This window comes from Colobus angolensis, unplaced genomic scaffold (assembly GCF_000951035.1).
Source record: "Colobus angolensis palliatus isolate OR3802 unplaced genomic scaffold, Cang.pa_1.0 Scaffold550, whole genome shotgun sequence".
NCBI classification, from domain to species: Eukaryota; Metazoa; Chordata; class Mammalia; order Primates; family Cercopithecidae; genus Colobus; species Colobus angolensis.
In genome coordinates, this window is record NW_012119044.1 from 257,325 (window position 1) to 279,580 (window position 22,256).

The 22,256-nt window shown below is 39.0% G+C and overlaps 1 protein-coding gene across 5 annotated transcripts in view; it reads left to right on the forward strand.

Moving 5' to 3' along the window:
- BCAT1 (branched chain amino-acid transaminase 1, cytosolic) overlaps nucleotides 1-22,256 on the forward strand; it is a 142,079-nt gene that overhangs the window by 54,202 nt on the left and 65,621 nt on the right. For 3 of the 5 annotated variants that reach the window (XM_011961445.1, XM_011961444.1, XM_011961446.1), the window contains exons 3-5: nucleotides 1,202-1,402; nucleotides 13,949-14,059; nucleotides 17,393-17,512. In XM_011961445.1, the coding sequence (XP_011816835.1) occupies nucleotides 1,202-1,402; nucleotides 13,949-14,059; nucleotides 17,393-17,512 (432 nt within the window). The remainder of the gene's footprint in view (nucleotides 1-1,201; nucleotides 1,403-13,948; nucleotides 14,060-17,392; nucleotides 17,513-22,256) is intronic. The other 2 variants (XM_011961447.1, XM_011961448.1) reach the window with 1 other exon arrangement.

The window sequence follows — 22,256 nt, forward strand, 5'->3', positions numbered from 1 at the left end:
TTTTTGTATATTCAAAGAGATGGAGTTTGACATCCCATCACAACTTGTTGCAGGTTGAACTTGCCCCTGTTTTTTTTTTTAACTGATCAAAAAGTAAATTCCCTTGTGTTTCCTTATATACTTTTTTATTATCTTTTTTTTTTTTTTTTTTTTTTTTGAGACGGAGTCTTGCTCTGTCACCCAGACAGGAATGCAGTGGCGCGATCTTGACTCACTGCAACCTCCATATCCCGGGTTCAAGTGATTCTCCTGCCTCAGCCTCCGGAGTAGCTGAAACTATAGGTGCATACCACCACGCCTGGCTAATTTCTTGTATTTTTAGTAGAGACAGGTTTCACCATGTTAGCCAGGATGGTCTCAATCTCCTGAGCTTGTGATCCGCGTGCTTCGGCTTCCCAAAGTGCTGGTCTCCTGTGTTTTTGTCAGCATTCCACAGCTGCTATAAAGTTAATGGTGGTATCGCATACAATTTGTATACTTAATGTTTGGCCATTTGCAGTGGGCAAACTGGCTGTGTGGGGAGCTGGTGAGATGCTGCTTGTGGGGAGTTGTTTCCTATTACTCTGATTTATCTTTGTTTAAATAACAGTTCCTTTGTTCACTGTTTCCTCCACACAGAACAGAGGATTTATATCTTACTGTTCATTCTCAATTTTCCTGTTTTCAAAGAGGAAAACATTTGCTTCGCTTCGCTCATTTCTTCTCCAGTGCACCCAGAGGATTTTGAAGGCTTATGCCAACAATTCTTTGGGGCAGTTGGAGTGTAACCATTGCTAAGTAGCAGTTCAGTACTTAATGACACTCATTTTAGTTTAACAAATCATTGTGAGTGTTGCCATTTTTTATGAGGGAAAACATCTCTTTCTTCTTTTCCAAATACTCAACATGAGTCCTATGATGAGAGTGAAAAAGGGTTGTATTCTTGTTTTGTATCCTCTTACCCAATCTGCTATTTTGTCCCTCTTCTATGTATCACTGAAATTTGGTTCTGATATTCTATTAGGCAGTGTACATTGCAGAGATTATGAATAACTGGCCGAATTCTGAATGCAGGCATGATTTGTTCAGCTCAGAGTGTTAAATTTCTGTGTTAGCTGCCAACATTTAAAAGTCAATTGATTTCCCTTTTTGCCCTCTGTATCATCTAGCCAGCGAATGCTCAGTAACTTTTCTTTAAATAGTGATGATTTTTCTTCCCCAGGCTAAAGACCTAATAGTCACACCAGCTACCATTTTAAAGGAAAAACCAGACCCCAATAATCTGGTTTTTGGAACTGTGTTCACGGATCACATGCTGGTGGTGGAGTGGTCCTCAGAGTTTGGATGGGAGAAACCTCATATCAAGCCTCTTCAGAACCTGTCGTTGCACCCTGGCTCATCGGCTTTGCACTATGCAGTGGAAGTAAGTACATGGGAATTAAAGAGAGTGACATGCTTGCACTTCACTGTGGGTACTAAATAGCTTCTCCTGCTAAAATAGCTCTTGGGCAGTGTGAGCTTTATCATATTTACCAGAGAAAGCCGAAAATGTCTTTAAAAATTTTCCTGCAGACAGTTGGATTGAAGATAAATCTTAGCAGCTAATTTTTCAGATAATCTTGTATTTTCTGTGATGTCAATAAAAAATTATTTAGAGCAAACAGAAAGGACAGCTGGTGGGAAAATTGGCAATTAAAAAGCCAGCACTGTTGATATTTTAATAAGTCACCTCTCTTCTTAGATCTTCTAATAATTGAGAAAGAGTCATTGAGAACAATATTATGATTAGATTTTAATGTTCACTCCATGTTTTCATGACCAGCAGTAATGTCTAGTTATGCATGTTAAGGAACATGTAATTAAATGTCCTCGTTCAGGCATGAGTTGAAATAATTATAAGCATAAAATGTTTAGAGAATTCTTTCCCTGGTCCTTTTCAGGACACACAGTTAATCAGATGCACAATATACTTCCCATTGTCTTGATTCTCATTGTATTTTACTTTTCAATGATTTGGACATCTTTCCCAGAATAATAGAGGTGCTGGAAATAATAATAGTCTTCCTATTAAATGTTCAAATATGGTAATAGTCAAATATTAATAGATATAATGATAAAATAATGACTTTTGTTTATTGAATTCCTGTAATACATTCTGTATTATGTTCCGTATAGAATCATCTCATTTAATTACCTTCAGTGAGAAGGCATGTGATTAAGCATTCAGATTCTGAAGTCAGACTTCTTGGGCTCAAATTCAGTCTCAGTTGCTCCGCAGGAACCTTTATGACTTGGGGAATTTAATCATTCGTGCTTTAATTTCTTTATCTATAAAATTGAGATAGTTATAATACCTATCTTATAGTGATCTCATAAGTATAAAATAAAGTAATTTAAGTATGGACAGTCATGTCTGGCACATAGTGAGAGCCCAGTTATTAGCAATAATAATTAACCCTTGAAGCAGTGGTCTCATCCATTATAAAAGGAGGCTCAGAAGAGTTGCTTCTTGACTAATATTACACAGCATTAAGGGTGGAGCTGAGGTTCCAATGAGAAGCTTCTTTCTGTTATATAACCCCTAAATGTATACACCAAAATTACTAGGATGCTTTTGCAATTAACTCCTTCAAAATTATAAATTCATATAATTTTAGAAAGGTATTCACAGTCCATATATATCCACAAAATGTTGAATTTAGGAATCTAAGTTTCTGTTCCCATCTCTTCCTCTTAGGTCAATTTGAATGAGTTCTTTCATTATTTCCCACAAGCCTTCACCATGTCATAAGGTATAATAAAGAACAAATGAAATAAAGTACATTTCTTCCTCCCTCCCTCCCTCCCTCCCTCTGTCACCCGGGCTGGAGTGCAGTGGCACGATCATGGCTCACTGCAGCCTCAACCTCCTGGGCTCAAGCAATCCTCCTACCTCAGCCCCCTGAGTAGCTGGGACCACAGACACATGTCACCATGTCTGGCTAATTTTTATATATTTTGTTGAGACTGGGTTTTGCTGTATTGCCCAGACTGGTCTCAAACTCCTGGGCTCAAGCGGTCCTCTTGCCTTGGCTTCTTCAAGTGCTGGGATTACAGCCATGAGCCACTGCACCTGGCGATGTGGTTTTAAATTTGAAAGAAAGAATATGGCCAAGCCCAAGTCACTGGTTCTCACACTTAGTATGCATCAGAATCACCTGGCTACACCTCCAGAGTTTCTCATTTCTAACACGTTTTCAGGTCACGTTAATTTTGCCGCTCCAGGAACCACATTTTGGGAATTGCTGGCCTATGGGAAGTAAATGAGAAGTGATTTAATGTCATTTCTGGAAGTTAAAAAAGATTTTGGTGGTCACTGGTTTTTGAAAACTCTTTGAAGACTGGGTGGGGTGGTTCATACCTGCAACTTCAGCAGTTTGGGGGAGATGGGGTTCTTGGGAAATGAGCCCTCGACCCACTAGATCTGGTGCTATTTCCACGTAGATAACGTCAGAGTCGTTCAAACCAGAGGGCCTCCATCCTGAATAGGGGCTGGGTAAAAAAAGGCTGAGACCTACTGGGCTGCAATATGGTGAGACCCTGACTCTATTAAAACAAACAAACAACAACAAAAAAAAACCCTCCTCTTTGGCCATCTGTTTAGATGAGTTGGAATTCATTCTACTTTGATTAGTTTTGCCAATTTAGATTTTTGTAATTAGGGTAGTTTTAAAAGACTCTCAAATTACTGTTATCCTTTGTTAAAAACCAAAATCTTTTATTATTAATCTTCTGCTTACAATATAAGTAAAATAAATGTTTTGTATTAATAACTGGATTGTATATTGCATAGTTACCACCATGTGACAAAATTAATAGCTTAAAATTACAAGCATCATTTTAAAATTATTTTTCACGTTTCTGGGGTTGACTAGGACGGCTAAGTGGTTTTGGCTTGGGGTCTGTCACATGGTTGCTGTCACTGGCTGGGGTTAGAGTCAGCTCACAGGCTTCCTAACTCATACAGCACTGGCGGTAGTGTCTCTTAGCATGCTAATGCTTCATAATTTGTGTATAATGAACAGTGAGGATGACCAGAGGTCACTTTCATTGCCATCTGGGCTGCAAAACTCAAGGAGTTGAAGGCTCTTCCGGCATTATTTGTTCTCCATGTGGTCTCCTCAGCATGGTGGTCACAGAGTAGGCAGCCTTCTTATGTGCTGACCTAGGGCCCAGAATCCGTATGTCTCAGCTGACTGAGCCCAGATGGAAGCTCTATTGCTGTTTACGCTCTAGCCTCAAAATTACTCTTTCAGGAAAAATGGTCCAACGGAGTTTTCCCTCTACTCTCACACCACCACAACAGTAGTCAACATAGGAGACTTCTGTGACCAAAGATGTGGGGATTTCTCCCCACCACCGAGCAGTGAACCCCAGCTGGGTGTCCTCCAATTCAATTCCCACACTGTTGTTACAGGAACGGGGTCCCAATCCAGACCCCAAGAGAAGGTTCCTGGATGTTGCACAAGAAAGAATTCAGGGCGAGTCCATAAAGTAAAAGAAAATTTATTAAGAAAGTAAAGGAAAAAAAGGATGGCTGCTCCATAGACAGAGTAGCTCTGACGGTGGCTGGTTGGCTATTTTAATGGTTATTTCTTGATCATTTGCTAAAGAAGGGGTAGATTATTCATAAATTTTCCGGAAAAGGAATGAGCTATTCCTGGAACTGAGGGTTCCTCCCCTTTTTAGACCTTGTAGGTTAACTTCCCATCATTGCCATGGCCTCTGTAAATTGTCATTACACTGGTAGGAGTGTCTGTTAGCATGCTAATGCATTATAATTAGCTTATAATGAGCAGCGAGGATGGCCAGAGATCACTTGCATTGTCATATGCGATTTGGCAGGTTTTGGCTAGCTTCTTTACCACATCCTGTTTTATCAGTGGGGTCTTTGTGACCTGTATCTTGTGCCAACCTCCTATCTCATCCTGTGACCTAGAATACTAACCTCCTGAGAATGCAGCCCAATAGGTTTCAACCTTGTTTTACCCAGCCCCTAATCAGGATGGAGTCGCTCTGGTCCAAACGCCTTTGACATTATGCGCCTGGAAATAGCGCCAGATCCCGTGGGTTGGGGGCTCAATTCCCCAAGACCCTAACCACCCCCACCCGGCCCAGACACCAGTCACAAGTCCTGGCCTCTGGAATGTCTGACTGACTGGTGTCAAGTTGGAGTTCCCATGACCCCCTCTTCTGGTTTGATTAATTTACTGGAGTGGCTCACAAAACTCAAGGAAATACTTAGGTTTAGTGGTTTATCATAAAGGATATTGCAAAGTGTACAGATGAAGTGATGTGTAGGGCGAGGTATTGGGAGACGGAGTGCAGGGCTTCCATGCCCTCCCTGCGTGTGCCACCCTCTAGGAACCTCCATATGTTCCACTATCTGGAAGCTCACTGAACTCATTCTTTTGGGTTTTTATGGAAGCTTAACGTCAATATTCATTCCCCTGGGGTGTGAGGCAGGACCCTCACTGGAGAGGGTTTTTTATTTTATTTCATTATTTTAAAAATATAAGATTGGGTCTTGCTATGTTGCCTTGGGTGGTATTGAATTCCTGGGCCCAAGTGAGCCTTCCACCTCTGCCTCCCAAAGTGCTGGGACAACAGGCATGAGCCACCCAGCGCCTTTGGGGAGGATCTTAAGACTGACAGTCAGAAAGAAGGACAGGAGGTCAGAGAGATTCTGCTTCCTGCCCCTGAGACCTAACACACCCAGCATTATAACAAAACACTGTAACAAGGGCTGTGGGAGTTACCAGCCAGGAACTGTAAATCACACCGTATTATTTCTGCCTTACTCTTATCAGTCATGATGGTTACAAAGGGCTGTCCAAGTTCAAAAGGAGGAAAAAAGCACTCCACTTCTTGATGAGGAAGGTCAGGGTTCTGGAAGACCATGGGGGACCAGAAACATTGTATGGCTTTTTCATGGAAAATACAGTCTGCGAGATACATCAGTGATAAATGGGGAGATAGTGGATGTATTGTTTTCCTCTGAGTGCCAGATTGGGTTCTAGGATTTCACAGGCCAGATATTGAAGTGACTGCATTGTCTAGGGTATATACCTTGGGGTTCGTCATTTCATGCCAGGAAAATTCAGGACAAAGACTCACACGAGAAGTTTAAGAGTGGAGGTTTAATAGGCAGAAGAGAAAGAGAAACAGCTCTCTCTGTAGAGAGAGAGGGATCTTCGACTGGAAAAGACCATCCAGCTTCGGATGAGCTGGATTTTATAGTCAGGTTTGAGGAGGAAGTGTCTGATTTACTCAGGGCTAACAGATTGGTTTGATCAGGTATGACGTTTACATAGCGCACCGGGAAGTCTGGTTGCCCCACCCTAATCTTTTTATGCAAATGGGCTTTCCAGTTGATTGGCGCCATCTTGTCAGCTCCTTACTGTACAGGTGGCTGACAAAGAGAAGGGAAGATGGAGCCACCGTCTTGAACATGATTGACACAACTGTGGGTATCTATGTCTGCAGCTCTATTTTACCGGCTGCTCTTCGTTAGAAAGGGGCTGCTTTTCATTAAAACAAAAACCGTACGGAGGACTCTCGTACCCTCACCATCTGCAGGTGATTTCTTCTTAAATCCTGTATCATCATTATTATAGCGTCATAGGAATCTAGGAAGTGTGTTTGCCTTGTGGAGAGAACTTCAGGGTCCCTGGATTTTCTCACCAATCACATTCATTTCATTCCCTGTTTACTTGTTTAATAAATGTTGAGTGGCTACTATGTGCCCAGGACTGTGCAGGGTGCCTGGAATAGGATGGCAAGCAAACCAGCCATGACCTTGCTCTCAAATACTTTTCTTTCTTTCTTTTTTTTCTGAGACAAGGTCTTGCTCTGTCGCCCTGGCTGGAGTGCAGTGGCCTGATCTCAACTCACTGCAACTTCCACCTCCTGGCTTCAAGAGATTCTTCTCCCTCAGCCTCCTAAGTAGCTGGGATTACAGGTGCCCACCACCACACCTGGCTAATTTTTGTATTTTTAGTAGAGACAGGGTTTCATCATGTTGGCCAGGCTAGTCTCAAACTTCTGACCTCAAGTGATCTGCCTGCCTCAGTGCTGAGATTATAGGCGTGAGTCACCACGCCTGGCCTGTTTTCTATCTTTTTTTTTTTAACCCCCACGTGGAAAGTTAGGCAGGGATTTTATTTCAAAGAGTTTCTTTCCAAATACTGTGGTGAAACATCTATTCCATTTATGTTTCAGGCTTCACATGATTCAATGTCAACCTGACTTTTAAGTTCAATAGTAGTTTCATTTTTTAAATGTAAAATTGAATAGGAGTAATATCCTTGAACATGTTTCTCCTCCAATCATCGGACCTATTGAGTCTAGAATCCATTTTATTTTGAGAGCTGCAACTATATGTGGTTTCTGTTAATATCTGAAAGTAATTTTTAATATCTGAAGGTTTCAAATAGTGATAATTGTGAAGGTTTCAAGTAGTGGAGGAGAGACGTGAACTGTGAGTAGGGAACGTGGATTAAATGAAATGAAAAGTTGGTAATAGGCACTTCATTTTCAGGTTTAAATAAATATTTAGTGAAATAAAGCATAATCTTAAAAAATGGATAAGACATGCATGTACTATTTAATGTGTACTAATAAATGAATGCTCATAGTTGCCATCCAGATAAAGAAATAGAACAGTTGAACATCACAGAAGCCCTCGCATGTCCCATTCAGATCACAAACTCTATATCTTTCTACTGGTAACCATTATCCTTACTTTTGTGATAACCTTTCTTTGCTTTCCTTTATGGAGTGTGTGGATTCTTAACACTATAGTTGTGCCTCTTTTTGAACTTAATGTAAATGAAAAAATAAATATATATTGTGTGTGTGCGCGCATGTGTGTGTGCTTGCGCACATGTGAATACCCCTTATTTTTTGAGCTTAGTATTATGTAAGATCTATCCAGGAAGGACCAACCCTAACATTTGTGGGGCCTGGGACCTAAATATAGACAGAGATGACATGGTCCACTCCATATCTGTTCCCATCCCAATTCTGCCCTGTGCTACAAGGGGTCTTGCAGACACTGCATAGATACCCATACCACCAGCAGGCAGATGACCTTTGCCAGTCCTTTGGACTTAGACCTGGGTACCCTACTAGTGGTGTCTGCTCTTGGGATGATAAACCTAAGGAGCACATCAAGTTTTATATATATATGTTATATAAATATATTTTATATATATTGTATATAATATATATTTGTTTGTTTGTTTGTTTTGAGCTAGAGTCTCTCTCGTTCACCCAGGCTGGAGTGCAGTGGCATGATCTCAGCTCACTGTAATCTCCACTTCCTGGGTTCAAGCAATTCTCCTGCCTCAGCCTCCTGAGTAGCTTAGATTACAGGCATCTGCCACCAATGCCTGGCTAATTTTTGTATTTTTAGTAGAGACTGGGTTTCACCATGTTGGCAAGTGAGCCACTATGCCTGGCCTCTTTTTTTTTTTTTTTTTTTTTTAAGAGACAGGGTCTAACTATGTTGCCCAGGCTGGTCTTGAACTCCTGGCCTCAATAGATCCTCTGTCCTTAGTCTCCCAAAGTGCTGGCTCAGTCATTATGTTCTTTACTGCCATCCATTGCAATATAAAAAGAATAACAGTTTTCCCTCAGAATGTTCTTGGTGAAACAGGAACAATTATTATTTTTATTAAATCTTGGCTCTTGAGCAAATGTTATTTTAATATTTTGTGTGATAAAATAGCAATGTCACATAAAGTACTTTTACATACTTAAGTACTATGGCTGTCTCAAGGAAAAGCAGTTGTGTGATTGTCTTGAGTTTGTAAGTGGAACTACTCTTTTCATCGAGCACCATTTTTACTTGAAAGAACAAAGTATGAATATGAATGCAGGTTTGGCCATTTGGCAGATTTTATTTATTTATTTTTTTTGAGACAAGGTCTTGCTGTGTCACCCAGACTGGGGTGCATGCAGCTCACTGCAGCTTTTACCTCCTGGGCTCAAGTGATCCTCCTACCTCACCCTCCTTAGCTGTTGGGACCACAGGTGTGCACCACTGTGCCCAGCTCATTTTTAAATTTTTTGTAGAGACGAAGTCTCACCATGTTGCCCAGGCTGGTCTCAAACTCCTAGACTCCAGCAGTCCTCTCGCTTCAGCCTCCCAAAAGTGCTGGAATTGCAGGCGTGAGCCACGGTTCCCAGCTTGCCTTTTCATATGTTTATTGGGTTACTAAATATGTTCTTATTTAAAGTGCCCACTTGTTCAAGTTGTTTGTTCACTTTTTTATTGCTGTCTTTATAATTTCTTGATGACAAGAAATACATTTAAATTAAAGGCAGTTTTTTCAATCTGCCTTATGTTTGGAATTTCTTATGTCTTTAAAGACTGTTTTCCTGACCTTATATTATAAAGACATCCTATAGTATTGATGTTGTCATTCAGAGTTAGGTCTTTAATCCTGGAAGTTGATTTTTGTATGAAGTAGGAGCCCAATTTTTTTCCACCTATGTATACCCAGTTTTCCCAGGACCATTTAAAAAGACAGTTCTTTCCCCTCTGATATGTCACGATGATACCTTTGTCACGTACACACGAGTTTGCTTCTGGTTCTCTGTTTGTGTTCAGTTGGTTTACTTGTCGCCACAGTCTTGGTCTCTCAGTCGTTATAATGAGCCTTGCCTGCTAGGAAAGATCCTTCCGCTTTGTTCTCCAAGAGCGCCTTGGATATTCTTGGTCATTTTCTTTCCATGTAATTTTTAGATTTGGTTTATCAAGTTTGATAAACTTTGGTCAACAAAAGAAAATAAAATGCCCTAATGTGATTTTTTTTTTTCATTTGGATTACATTGGATACCTAAATCAGTTTGGGGAAAATCAACATCTTTATAATATTGAGGCTTTTTATCCATGAGCATGAAATTGCTTTCTACTTTAATAACTTGGCAAAGTTTTATATTTTCCTTATGGATCTTTCACTTCTTTTGTTAGATTTTTCTCCACTTAAGTATTCTATCTTTTAATTCTACTGTAAATAGTGTTTTTATTTTCTAACTGCTGCTATTACATAGGAATATAATTTTGCATCTGGCCAGCTTGCCTAAACAGTTGATTTCAAAAGATTATCTGTCAGATTTTCTGGGTTCTCTATCTCTGTAATTGTATCATCTATGTTTCATGATCTATGACAGTTATATTTTTTCATCTCCAAGCTGATATTTTACATTTGATTATTCTTGCTTTATACTTGTATACATACTTAAAGTGGTTGCAGTAGGCAATTTGCGATGTTCCCAATTTGATAAGGAAAGCCTTTACATTTTACCATTAAGAATAACATTTGTTGCGAGCTTATTATAGCTATCCTTTGTCACTCAGGGAAGTTATCTTCGTTTTTTAGTTATCTAGGAAACTTTAAAAAATCATAAAAGTTAGTTTAATTTTATCAGATGCATTTGCTACATCTAATGAGATGATCATATAATTTTTTCCTCCATAAACTGTTAATATAATGAATCATGAATCACATTAATTGATTTTTTAGAATGTTAAACCAATCTCCATTTCTGGGATAAATTCAACTTGATCATGTTGTATTAGCCTTTTGTATATCTTGCATCTATATTACTGAATGAGATTATCATAATCTTTACATGTATTTTGAAGCCATGTCATTAAGTGCATACAATTTTTATTAAATTTTTAGTTGACAAATAATTGTATTTGTTTATGGAGTACAATGTGTTTTGATATATGTTTACATTGTAAAGTGACTAAATCAAGCTAATTAACATACTCATCACTGCACATATTTATCATTTCTTGTGGTGAGAACATTTGAAATTTAATCTCTTAGCAGTTTTTAAATATATGATACATTATTATTAACTATAGTCACCATGCTGTCCAACAGGTCTTGAAAACTTATTCCTCCTGTCTAATTGAAATTTTGTTCCCTTTGACCAACATCTCCCAATTCTCCAACCCCTAGACTCCTCTGGTAACCGCCATTCTACTCTCTACTTCTCTACTTCTGTCATTTTGGCTTTCTCAGTCCACATATAAGTGAGATCATGCAGTATTTTTGTCTTTCTGCGCTTGACTTGTTTCACTTAGCATAGTGTCCAACAGGTTCCTCATGTCACTGTAAATGACAGAATTTTCTTTTTTATAGCTAAATAACATTCCATTGTGTATACATACCACATTTTCTTTATCCATGCATTTGTTGGTGGACAGGTTGCTTCTATATCTTGGCTATTGTGAATAATGCTACAATAAACATGAGAGTACAGATACCTCATACTGATTTCAATTCCTTTGGATGCAGTCCCCAAACCCTGGGCTATGGACCAGCAGTGGTGTGTGGCCTGTTAGGAACTGGACCGCACAGTAGGAGGTGAGCAGCTGCAAGTGAGCATTACCACCTGAGCTCCATCTCATCTCAGATCAGTGGCAGCGTTAGGTTCTCATAGGATCATGAACCCTATGGCGAACTGTGCATTGCAGGGATCTAGGTTGTGCACCTTTTATGAGAATCTAATCCCTGATGATCTGGGGTAGAATAATTTCACTTGGCAAACCTCCCCACGCTCATCCCTGTGGATAAATGATCTTCCACAAAACTACTCCCTGATGCCAGAAAGTTGGGGACCTCTGCTTTTGGATATATACCCAGAAGTTGGCTTGCTGAAGCATATGGTAGTTCTATTTTAATTTTAATTTAATTTAGTTTAATTAATTTTTTGCACCTAGGTTGGAGTGCAGTAGTGCAATCATAGCTCACTGCAGCTTCCAATTCCCGATCTCAAGCCATCCTCCCAACTCAGCCTCCCAAAGTTCTGGATTACAGGAATGAGCCATCTCACCCAGCCCTATTTTTAGTTTTTGAAAGAATCTCAATAAGTTTTCCGTAATGACTATACTAATTTACACCACTACCCTCAATGTACAAGGGTTCCCACATCCTCACTAATACTTGTCTTTTATCTTTTTGATAATAGCTATTCTAAGTATGTATAGTTTTAAAATTATGAAATTTAAATAGAACCATAGGAAGTTGCCACTCTGTTGCCAGGCTGGAGTGCAGTGGCGTGATCGCAGCTCACTGCAATCCCCGCCTCCCGGGTTCAAGCAATTCTCCTGGCTTAGCCTCACAAGTAGCTGGGACTACAGGCATGCGCTACATGCCTGGCTAATTTTTGTATTTTTGGTAGAGATGGGTTTCACCATGTTGGCCAGGCTGGTCTCAAACTCCTGACCTCAAGTGATCCAACAGCCTTGGCCTCCCAGAGTGTTGGGATTACAGGTGTGAGCCATCACACCCAGCCTTGAAGTTGCCTTTTTTATCTTCAGTAGTGCTTCTTGGCTTAAAGTCTTTTTTTTATAAATAGTAATGGAACCTTGCCAGTTTTATTTCAGAAAGTGTTTGCAGGCCAGGTGCAGTGGCTCATGCCTGTAATCCCAGCACTTTGGGAGGCTGAGGCAGACATATCACTTGAGCCCAGGAGTTGAGACTAGCCGGGGCAATGTGTCAAAACCTTGTCTCTACAAAAAATACAAAAAATTAACTTGGGCATGGTGGTGCACGCCTGTAGTCCCAGCTACTCTGGAGGCGGAAGTGGGAGGATTGTTTGAACCCAGGGGGTAGAGGTTGCGGTGAGCCAAGATCTTGCCACTGAACTTCATTCACCCTAGGTGACAGAGAAAAACTCTGTCTCAATAAATAAATAAATAAATAAATAAATAAATAAATAAATAATAAACAATAAAGTATTTGCATGATATATCTTTTTCTGTCTTTTTAATTCAGATATTGTCAGCTGAGTCCAATCTGACAAACTTATCTTTTAACTGAAGCTTTAGTCCTGTTATATTTAAAAAACTAATAATATATTTGCAGTTAAATACAACATCTAATTTTGTGCTTTGTAATTATACATGATTTGTGTTTCTTTTTTTTCTCATGTAAGTTTTTAGGGTATACATCTTTAAAGGCCTTACTTTTCATTATTGTTCAGTTTAACTTATTTTCTAATTTCCATTTTTGTTCTGTGACCTATGGTTTATTTAGTCGTGGATTTATTTTCTAAAATATGGATGGTGTCCAGTCATGTTTTGGGTATTGATTTCTGGCTTATCTTGTGGTTGGAAAATGTGTGAATTCTACAGCTGGTCTGTGTAAGAATTCTCTCTATGTCAGTTAGGGAAGTTTGTTGTTCCTATCGTTCATATCTTCCATATCTTTACTAAGGTTTAGCCTGTTCTATAAATTACTTAGAGAACCTGTGTTAAATTCTCCCACTAAAATTATTGATTTTTCTCTTTTCTCTGTATTTATCAGTATGTATCTACTGAAGTCTTTTCAAATCCCTGCTCAGTGATTTGTTCAGTACAGCACTTTGTTTGAGGGAGGTGACATGACCCAACATAGTGTGGTCTTGAGCTGCCTGATTTCTGTGATTTAGGGACTGAACCAGCTCTGGTCACATCTGGATTATCTACTATCCAGCATTCAAATGAATAAGATTAAATGAAAGGATATGGGGGTACTCTTTGGGGGCCACGGTGCCACAAGGCCTTTGATTTCAATCTCCATTGCCTAGGGAATTAACCTGTGCTGCATGATTCTAGATGTTTTCTTCCTGCTCTCTTAAATAACGCCTAAATGTGTTACTCAGCAGTGTGGCTCCTGCTAAGCAGAAGAGAACTCAGAATTCCTACCAAATTCTGATAACAAAACAAGTTTCCACCACCTCAACCATTGTTTTTCCCAGTCCAGTCAACTGTTAGCTTTCCTGGATTCAGTGATCTCAAGTTGAGGTCAAGGTCAACAGCTTTATGGAATGAATAATATGAGCGCCCATAGGAAAGTCAGTCTCTTGAACGCAGGGGTTGTTTTCTTGTAGTTACCCTCTAAGATTTTTTCTGTTTTATCTCCAGTTATTTGAAGGATTGAAGGCATTTCGAGGAGTAGATAATAAAATTCGACTGTTTCGGCCAAACCTCAACATGGATAGAATGTATCGATCTGCTGTGAGGGCAACTCTGCCGGTATGTAAATGTAGGAGTTTCTTTTGTGTTTCTTTTAATGTAACGAGTCACGTTGTTGACCACCAAATAATAATTTCTGAATAGTTAGATAAATATTCAGTACAAACCATATGAACCGTATGAACATTAACATTATTTCTGATCTACTATAGTTAGGTAAAAATACAAGAAAATGGCCGGGCACGGTGGTTCACTCCTGTAATCCCAGCACTCTGGGAGACTGAGGTGGGCAGATCACTTGAAATCAGGAATTCGAGACAGCCTGGCCAACATGGTGAAACCCGATGTCTGCCAAAAATACAAAAATTAGCCGGGTTTGGTGGCACATGCCCGTGGTCCGCTCTACTTGGGTGGCTGAGGCATGAGAATTGCTTGAAACTGGGAGGTGGAGGCTGCAGTGAGCCAAGATAATCACATCACTGCCCTCCAGCCTGAGCCACAAAACGAGACTCTGTCAAAACCAAACCAAACCAAACCAAAACAAACAAACAAAAAAACCAAGAACGTAATACCGTTTGGCAATTCCACAATTTTTTTAATCAGTGTCTGTGGGGGATTCATATGCATGTGAGAGATGAAAGAATAAGGAAGAAAAATGTATCTCAAACTAAAATAACATTTGAAGACCACATGAAATTAATATTGAAAATGGAAAATATGGTGTGCAGCACAGGTAATTTGGGGATATTTTGCCTAATTGCTTTAGATGCTAGCAAGATATAGTAACTTAATTATTTCGATATTTTATCTTAAGTAATGTTTTGAGATAAAAAGATATCAAAACAGTTTCTCATGGCCATTGAATCGTGGCTGTTACAGTGTTTGTTATGGCGCAGAAATCATTGTAAGATGGCTTAGATTTTTTTTTTTTTTTTTTTGAGACAGTCTTGCTCTGTCATCCAAGCTGTAGTGCAGTGGCACAATCTCGGCTCACTACAACCTCTTCCTCCCAGGTTCAAGTGATTCTTGTGCCTTAGCCTCCTTAGTAGCTGGGATTACAGGTGCATGCAGCCATGCTCAGCTAATTTTTTATTTTTATTCTTAGTGGAGACATGATTTCACCGTGTTAGCCAGTCTGGTCTTGAACTTCTGGCCTCAAGGGATCTGCCTGCCTCTGCTTCCCAAAATGCTGGGGTAACAGGCGTGAGCCACCGTGCCCAGCTTCAGGGATTTAGCCCAAGCTACGCATTCAGGAAGCCCGAGGACAGCTAAATCCAAGTGCTCTTCATTCCTCTCTGCCTATTTTTGTAACCCGCATTTCACCTACCTCCTTTGGAGGCCATAATATAGTAGCAGAGGGGAAATTAAGGTAAATTCTTTGGACTAGGCCATAGTTTCGCTCTCCTACCCATTACAGCTAGATCACTGGGAAAAAATCTTTAAAATGGGGCCAGAAGGAAAGGGAAGTAATATTTGTTAGACATCAATTTTGCTACCAACTGTGTTATGTGGTTTCACAATCCTTATCTGTGTAATCACAGCAGTAAGGCATTGCTAAGAAGGTTGTTGTACAGTTTATTAGTGCCTTTGTACAGAGAAGAAAACAGTCCAGAGAGATTAAATGACTTGTCTGAAGTCATACAGAAGAAACGGACAGGGCAAGAAATTAGATCCAGGGTTTTTTTATTCGTGATAAAGTTCCCTTCTCACTGAATTCTGTCTCTAGACAGCAATACCAGGGGCCGAGGCAGGTGCTGCAGGGTTCACCTATGTGATTGGCAGTCCCAGTTTCTATAACATTACTGTACTACTATTGCTGTTACAGGTTAATATTTAAATAGACAAATTCTGACATTGTGAACTTTACTCAGATGCTTATGACTGACTCATTTCTACCTTAGGTAACCCATCACATCTCTGAAAGTATGTTTCTCTGCCTTGGAAGTGAGCAGAGACTATTTAAATTATTTTATAAAGTATCACCCATCTAGTAGATGTATTATTTTTTCTTTAGAAATGAAGTGTTCTTTGCGTTTGCCCATTTTCCTATTGGCTTATCTATCTCTTCACTGACTTTGGGGATATCCAAATATATATATCAGTTAAAATCTTTTGTTGCTCATGCTACCAATAACTTCACCCTGTTTGTTGCTTTCACATCTTTTGAAGAATAGAAGTCCTTAAGTTTCAAATAGTCACATTTTATCCATTTTTTCCTTTATGATTTGTGTTTTACATCTCCTACTTAGGAATCCTTTCCTACCTTAAGATCACAGAGACATTTTGTGCTTTTTAATAAAAGTCTTAGTATTTTGTCACATTTAACTATATCATCCAATCAGAATTGATTTGGGGATACGGTAAGAGGTAGGGATCTAATTTCTTATCTTTCACATGTAGATGGCTCATCATCCCATCACAATTTTTGGGGGGAAAATCACAGAAAAAATGGTTGTGTTTTATTATTACTTAAAAAGTTTTTTTATTGATACCATAAATTTACATATTTATGAGGTACATGTGATGTTTTCATGCATGCATATAATGTGTAATGATTCGAATAAATATGAAATAAATAAATAAAAATTGGGCCAGGTGCAGTGGCTCACGCCTGTAATCCCAGCACTTTGGGAGGCTGAGGTGGGTGGATCACGAAGTCAGTGGTTCGAGACCAGCCTGACCAACATGGTGAAACCCCATCTCTACTAAAAATACAAAAATTAGCTTGCCGTGGTGGCGGGCACCTGTAATCCCAGCTACTCAGGAGGCTGAGACAGGAGAATTGCTTGAACCCAGGAGGCGGAGGTTGCAGTGAGCCGAGAGCGCGCCACTGCACTCCAGCCTGGGCAACAGAGCAAGACTCCATCTAAAATAAATAAATAAATAAATAAAAATTAGGATAATTAGGATATCCATCACCTCAAACGTTTCTTATTTCTTTGTGTTGGGATTATTATTATTATTATTATTATTATTTTTTTTTTTTTTTTTTGAGACGGAGTCTTGCTCTGTCGCCCGGGCTGGAGTGCAGTGGCCGGATCTCAGCTCACTGCAAGCTCCGCCTCCCGGGTTTACGCCATTCTCCTGCCTCAGCCTCCCAAGTAGCTGGGACTACAGGCGCCCGCCACCTCGCCCAGCTAGTTTTTTGTATTTTTTAGTAGAGACGGGGTTTCACCGTGTTAGCCAGGATAGTCTCGATCTCCTGACCTCGTGATCCGCCCGTCTCGGCCTCCCAAAGTGCTGGGATTACAGGCTTGAGCCACCGCGCCTGGCCTGTGTTGGGATTATTATTACTTTTTTTTTTTTGACAGTCTAAATGCTTCAGTGAGGATCATTTATTATTGTCACATTATGAGAAAATTCTGTCATTTGTTATGTTTTTCATTCTTTCAGGTATTTGACAAAGAAGAGTTCTTAGAGTGTATTCAACAGCTCGTGAAACTGGATCAAGAATGGGTCCCATATTCAACATCTGCTAGTCTGTATATTCGTCCTACATTCATCGGAACTGAGGTGCAAACTGACTCCTTATTTTGGGGCACTTTGCTGGGCAAGTTATTACTGGAGGTAGCAAACATTTTCTGTAAAGAGCCAAACAGTAAACATTTTTTGGCTTTGTGGCCATATAATTTCTAATAAGAAATTAGATCCCTACCTTTTGCCGTACCCCAAAATCAATTATAATTCGATTGTATACTTAAATGTGACAAAATACTAAGACTTTTATTAAGAAATACAAAATATCTCTGTGACCTTAGGTAGGAAATGAAATTTTTTTTTTTTTTTTTTGAGACAAAGTGTCTCTCTGTTTTTATTTTTATTTTTATTTTTTTCCACTTTGTCACTTAGGCTGGGGTGCACTGATGTGATCATGGCTGACTGCAGCCTTGACCTCCTGGGCTCAAGTGATCCTCCTGCCTCAGCTTCCCTAGTAACTAGTACTACAGGCATGTGCCACCATGCCTAGCTAATCTTTAAATTTTTTATAGAGATGATGTCTCACTCTATTGTCCTGGCTGGTCTCAAACTCCTGGCCTCCCAAAGTGCTGGGATTACAGGCGTGAGCCACTTCACCTGACCAGAAAGAATTCTTAAACTCTGCCATTTCGGTACTAAAGCAGCCACAGACAGCACATAAATGAATAAATGCAGTGCTGTTTGCCTTGCCCGATTAAGACTAGTCATGATATTCTAAGTTTACAAGTGCAGTGCCTCCCATTGTGGCGGCACTTCTCTGAGGTTGAAATGGTTTTAAAATTTTGGGGAGGGAGAGCTGCTACTTTTCATTTTCCTAAAGTCTTGGAGTTACTTGGCACAGAGTGAGAATGGAGAAAAATGGTGAAAATAAAGTTCACGTAGAAAAATGGTGAAAATAAAGTTCACAGTAGGAGTTAAGGAAGGAAATTGAAGAGCCGGGATGATAGGTTTAAATAACGTGATCTTATGATTTCCTGGTGGGTCACAGTCTCTTCATTGGGTGCCCTTGTGAACAAAGGCATGGATTGGGTATGCCTGGAGAAGCCAAGGCCTTTTGAGTGGATGAGTGTATTTATATGAAGACTCTGTCACTTGTCTCTGTATCTGCTAGGCAGCGGTGGCTTGAGAGTGGGTGATATTGAGGGATAATTGATGGAAGGAGATTGAATGTGGCTGGCAGGTAAAGAGAGTGGGAACATATGGAGACATTCGGAGTAAGAGAGTGAGATAGGGTGCTTTTGCTATAGCCTAGCCATTCTGTTCTCTACTAAGTGTTGTAGGGTTACCAGGTTTTCTACGAGGCTGTATGAATGCACAAGGTAGAGATATATATAGGGCCATGGAATAAATACCGAAATGTTTTCTTTGGTATCCTTGATACCTTTCGAAAGCCTTTTAAGGATCTAGATAACAAATTTTGTGAATTGCAGTCTCTCTGACAAGTTTTAAAGAATAGGGACAATTTTAAAAAGTCATCTACTTTCATAAGTTTTTTGACATTTTAAGATAATTGAACCTTTTTTTTTTTTTCCAACTTTTAAGTTCCAGGGTACTTGTGCAGGTGTGTTATATAGGTCAACGTGTGCCATGGTGGTTTGCTGCCCAGATCAACCTGTCACCTGTTAAGCTCAGCATCCATTAGTTATTCTTTCTGATGCTGTCCCTCCTCATGCCCCTCCCGACAGGCCCCAGTGTGTGCGACTTCCTGCATGTGTCCATGTGTTCTCATTGTTCAGCTCCCACTTATAAATGAGAACATGCAATGTTTGGCTTTCTTTTAATACTATTTTTAACTTTATGATAGGAAGAAGTACTTTTTAAAGTTGGTTGAAACATTGTTACTGATCTTGAAGCACTACCTTCCAGTTATTCTGAGATACTTTTTCAGTCTAAGATCTGATACTCCTATTCCTGGTTTGTTGAGAGTTTTTGTCCTTAATGGATGTTGGATTTTTGTCAATTGCTTTTTCTGAATCTCTTGACATGATTATGTGGTTTTATACTTTATTTCATTATTAATGAATGAATTATATCAATTTATTTTTGGATGTTAAATCAACCTTACTTTCCTAAGCTAAATCCTACTTGGTCATTGTGAATAATCTGTTTTTTTTATCTTGCTGTATTCAGTTTGCTGATATTTTAATAATTTTTGTGTCACTGTTCATGAAATATATTGATCTAGTTTTCTTTTTTTTCTCTTTCTTTTTTTTTTTTTTTACATCTCCTTCCTCTTCCTCTTGATCTAGTTTTCTAATACAGCTGCACTCCAACTTACAATGGTCCTACTTAGGATTTTTTGACTGTATGATGGTGTGAAAACAATATGAGTTCAGTAGAAACTTACTTTGAGTACACATACCATTCTGTTTTTATATTTTTAGTACGTATTCAATAAATTATGTGATATAATCAATATTTTATTATAAAATAATACAGTTTTAGATGATTCTGCCCTACCATAGGCTAATATAACTGTTCCGAGCACATTTAAGATAGGATAAGCTAAGCTATGATGGATGTTTGGTAGGTTAGGTGTATTAAATGCATTTTCACCTTAAGGATATTTTCAACTTAGGAAGAGTTTGTTGACTTATAACCCCATCACAAGTTGAGGAACATCTATGGATCTAACTCTATGATTTAGTAAATTCTTTAGACTGCCCAAATCCTATAATCTAGAGTTAGACAAGATCTTAAATCAGGTTTTGTGGTCCATCTTGTAGTTGCGATCATTCTCACTATTAGGGAATTCTTAACTTTTGCATTTGAATCACTGAGGTGTTATTTAAAATACACATATGGAATCTAATCCCCAGAGACTCTGAGGAGATCTGGTGAGCGACTCTGATGCCTGCCCACATTCAAGAACCTTAGCACAAAAGCCCTCCCAAGTGGTTCTCTTTCACTATCTATACACTCTATCAACTTATGTACTTGAACATACTTTGGACCTCAAAATCAATAATTTTTAAAAATCGACTTCCTAAGTTGTGAGGTAAGAGTTGAAGGAAATAAGGAACATTGTTTGGGGAGTCAACATTATTTATATTTGGTGGTATATTTATATCAACTATCATTTTCTAATTAATGATATAGGCAGAATAAACCATCACTTGTGATTCAGAAAGAAACATGATACAAATAACATTCAGTAATGTATATAGATTTAAATAGTTCTGCCCCGCACAGATGTTACACAATTTATGTTGGTAATGATCATTCATTAGGTTTTCATGGTGGCTACATTTGACATGTGAAGTACTGGCTGGAAGACTGGGGCTAGTAGCTCCAGGTTTGCTGGGATTCTTTCATCAGAGATGACTAGCTTTTGCTTGTATTTTTATGTTACTTGTTTTTATGATGGCTGTATCCTGTCATTGTCTTCATAGAATAATTACAAGCTCAACTCTGTGTCAGTTATGTTCTTGTTTTTTTTTTATTTTTATTTTTTTGGTCTTGTCTTGCTTTTGGCTGACTTCTATATGTTTTTCTTTCATGTCCTTTTCATAGTTAGATTAACTGGATCTTACGTCCAAAAGATATTTTGATTTCTTTGAATGAATAAATCTATGTTAGGCTACTGTATTAAGTTTTATAAATACCTAGTTGATCACTTGTGTCCGGTTTCTATTCCCTGGTATGGTAGTCACTGTGTGAATAGAGCATTGAGGAGTCTATAATGGACACAATTGTACTGGGCCCCAGCCCAGACTCAAATCTAAATGTGTAGAGCCAGGATCAGAGACTCTGCATTCAACAAACGCTCCAGAGATTTCATAACCACTTTTAAAGGAATCACCATCCCAAACCTTGTTAAGGAATGAAATATATGTCTGCCAGTAATTTCAGTGCTTTAAATTATTGAAAGCTGAACTTTTAATGGAACCAAAGTGGAAATATTTATGTAATTGAAAACTAAACTTCGTCCTAATGGCAGTGATGAGTTCACTTCCATAGGCTCTGATACGACAGTCTAATATTACTGTTTTTCACACTAAATAAGATTCAGTCGCTGCCATATAATTAGGGAGTGGCTCTGCTACTGGACTTAAAATATTTCATTATGTTTGCCAAGCTCTGCCTCTTTACATGTTTTATAGTTAACTGATCCTCCATTTTTATTTTATTTTATTTTATTTTATTTATTTTTGAGACAGAGACTTACTGGGTTGCTCAGGCTGGAGTGCAATGGTACAGTCTTGGCCCATTGCAACCTCTGCTCCCCGGGTTCAAGCGTTTCTCCTACCTCAGCTTCCTGAGTAGCTGGGTCTGCAGATGCGTGCCACCATGCCCAGCTAATTTTTGTACTTTTAGTAGAGACAGGGTTTCACCGTGTTAGCCAGTCTGGTCTCGAACTGCTGACCTCAGGTGATCTGCCCACCTCGGCCTCCCAAAGTGCTGGATTACAGGCATGAGCCACCATGCTCGGCCCCCTTCATCTTTAATAATCTTCATAGATACATACTTGTTGTACCAATGTTTTTGTGCAGTTCCTCATGATCAATAATTAAAACAATTACTAAAATCCTTATAGATTTATGATGATAATAAAAAGAAGTGTGTATTACTGAAACATGTTTAATTAACTGTTCATATATAACCAGTGAGTAGGGATTGTCAATTAAAAATGCCAGGCTACCAGTGCGTGGAAAGTTGAAGAAAAAATCAACCTGAAATTCAGAATACTTCAAAATCTGAAACTTTTTGAGCACTGACATGACGCTTGATAAAATACTCATCAGAGCATTTCAGATTTCATTTTTTTTTTTTTTTTTTT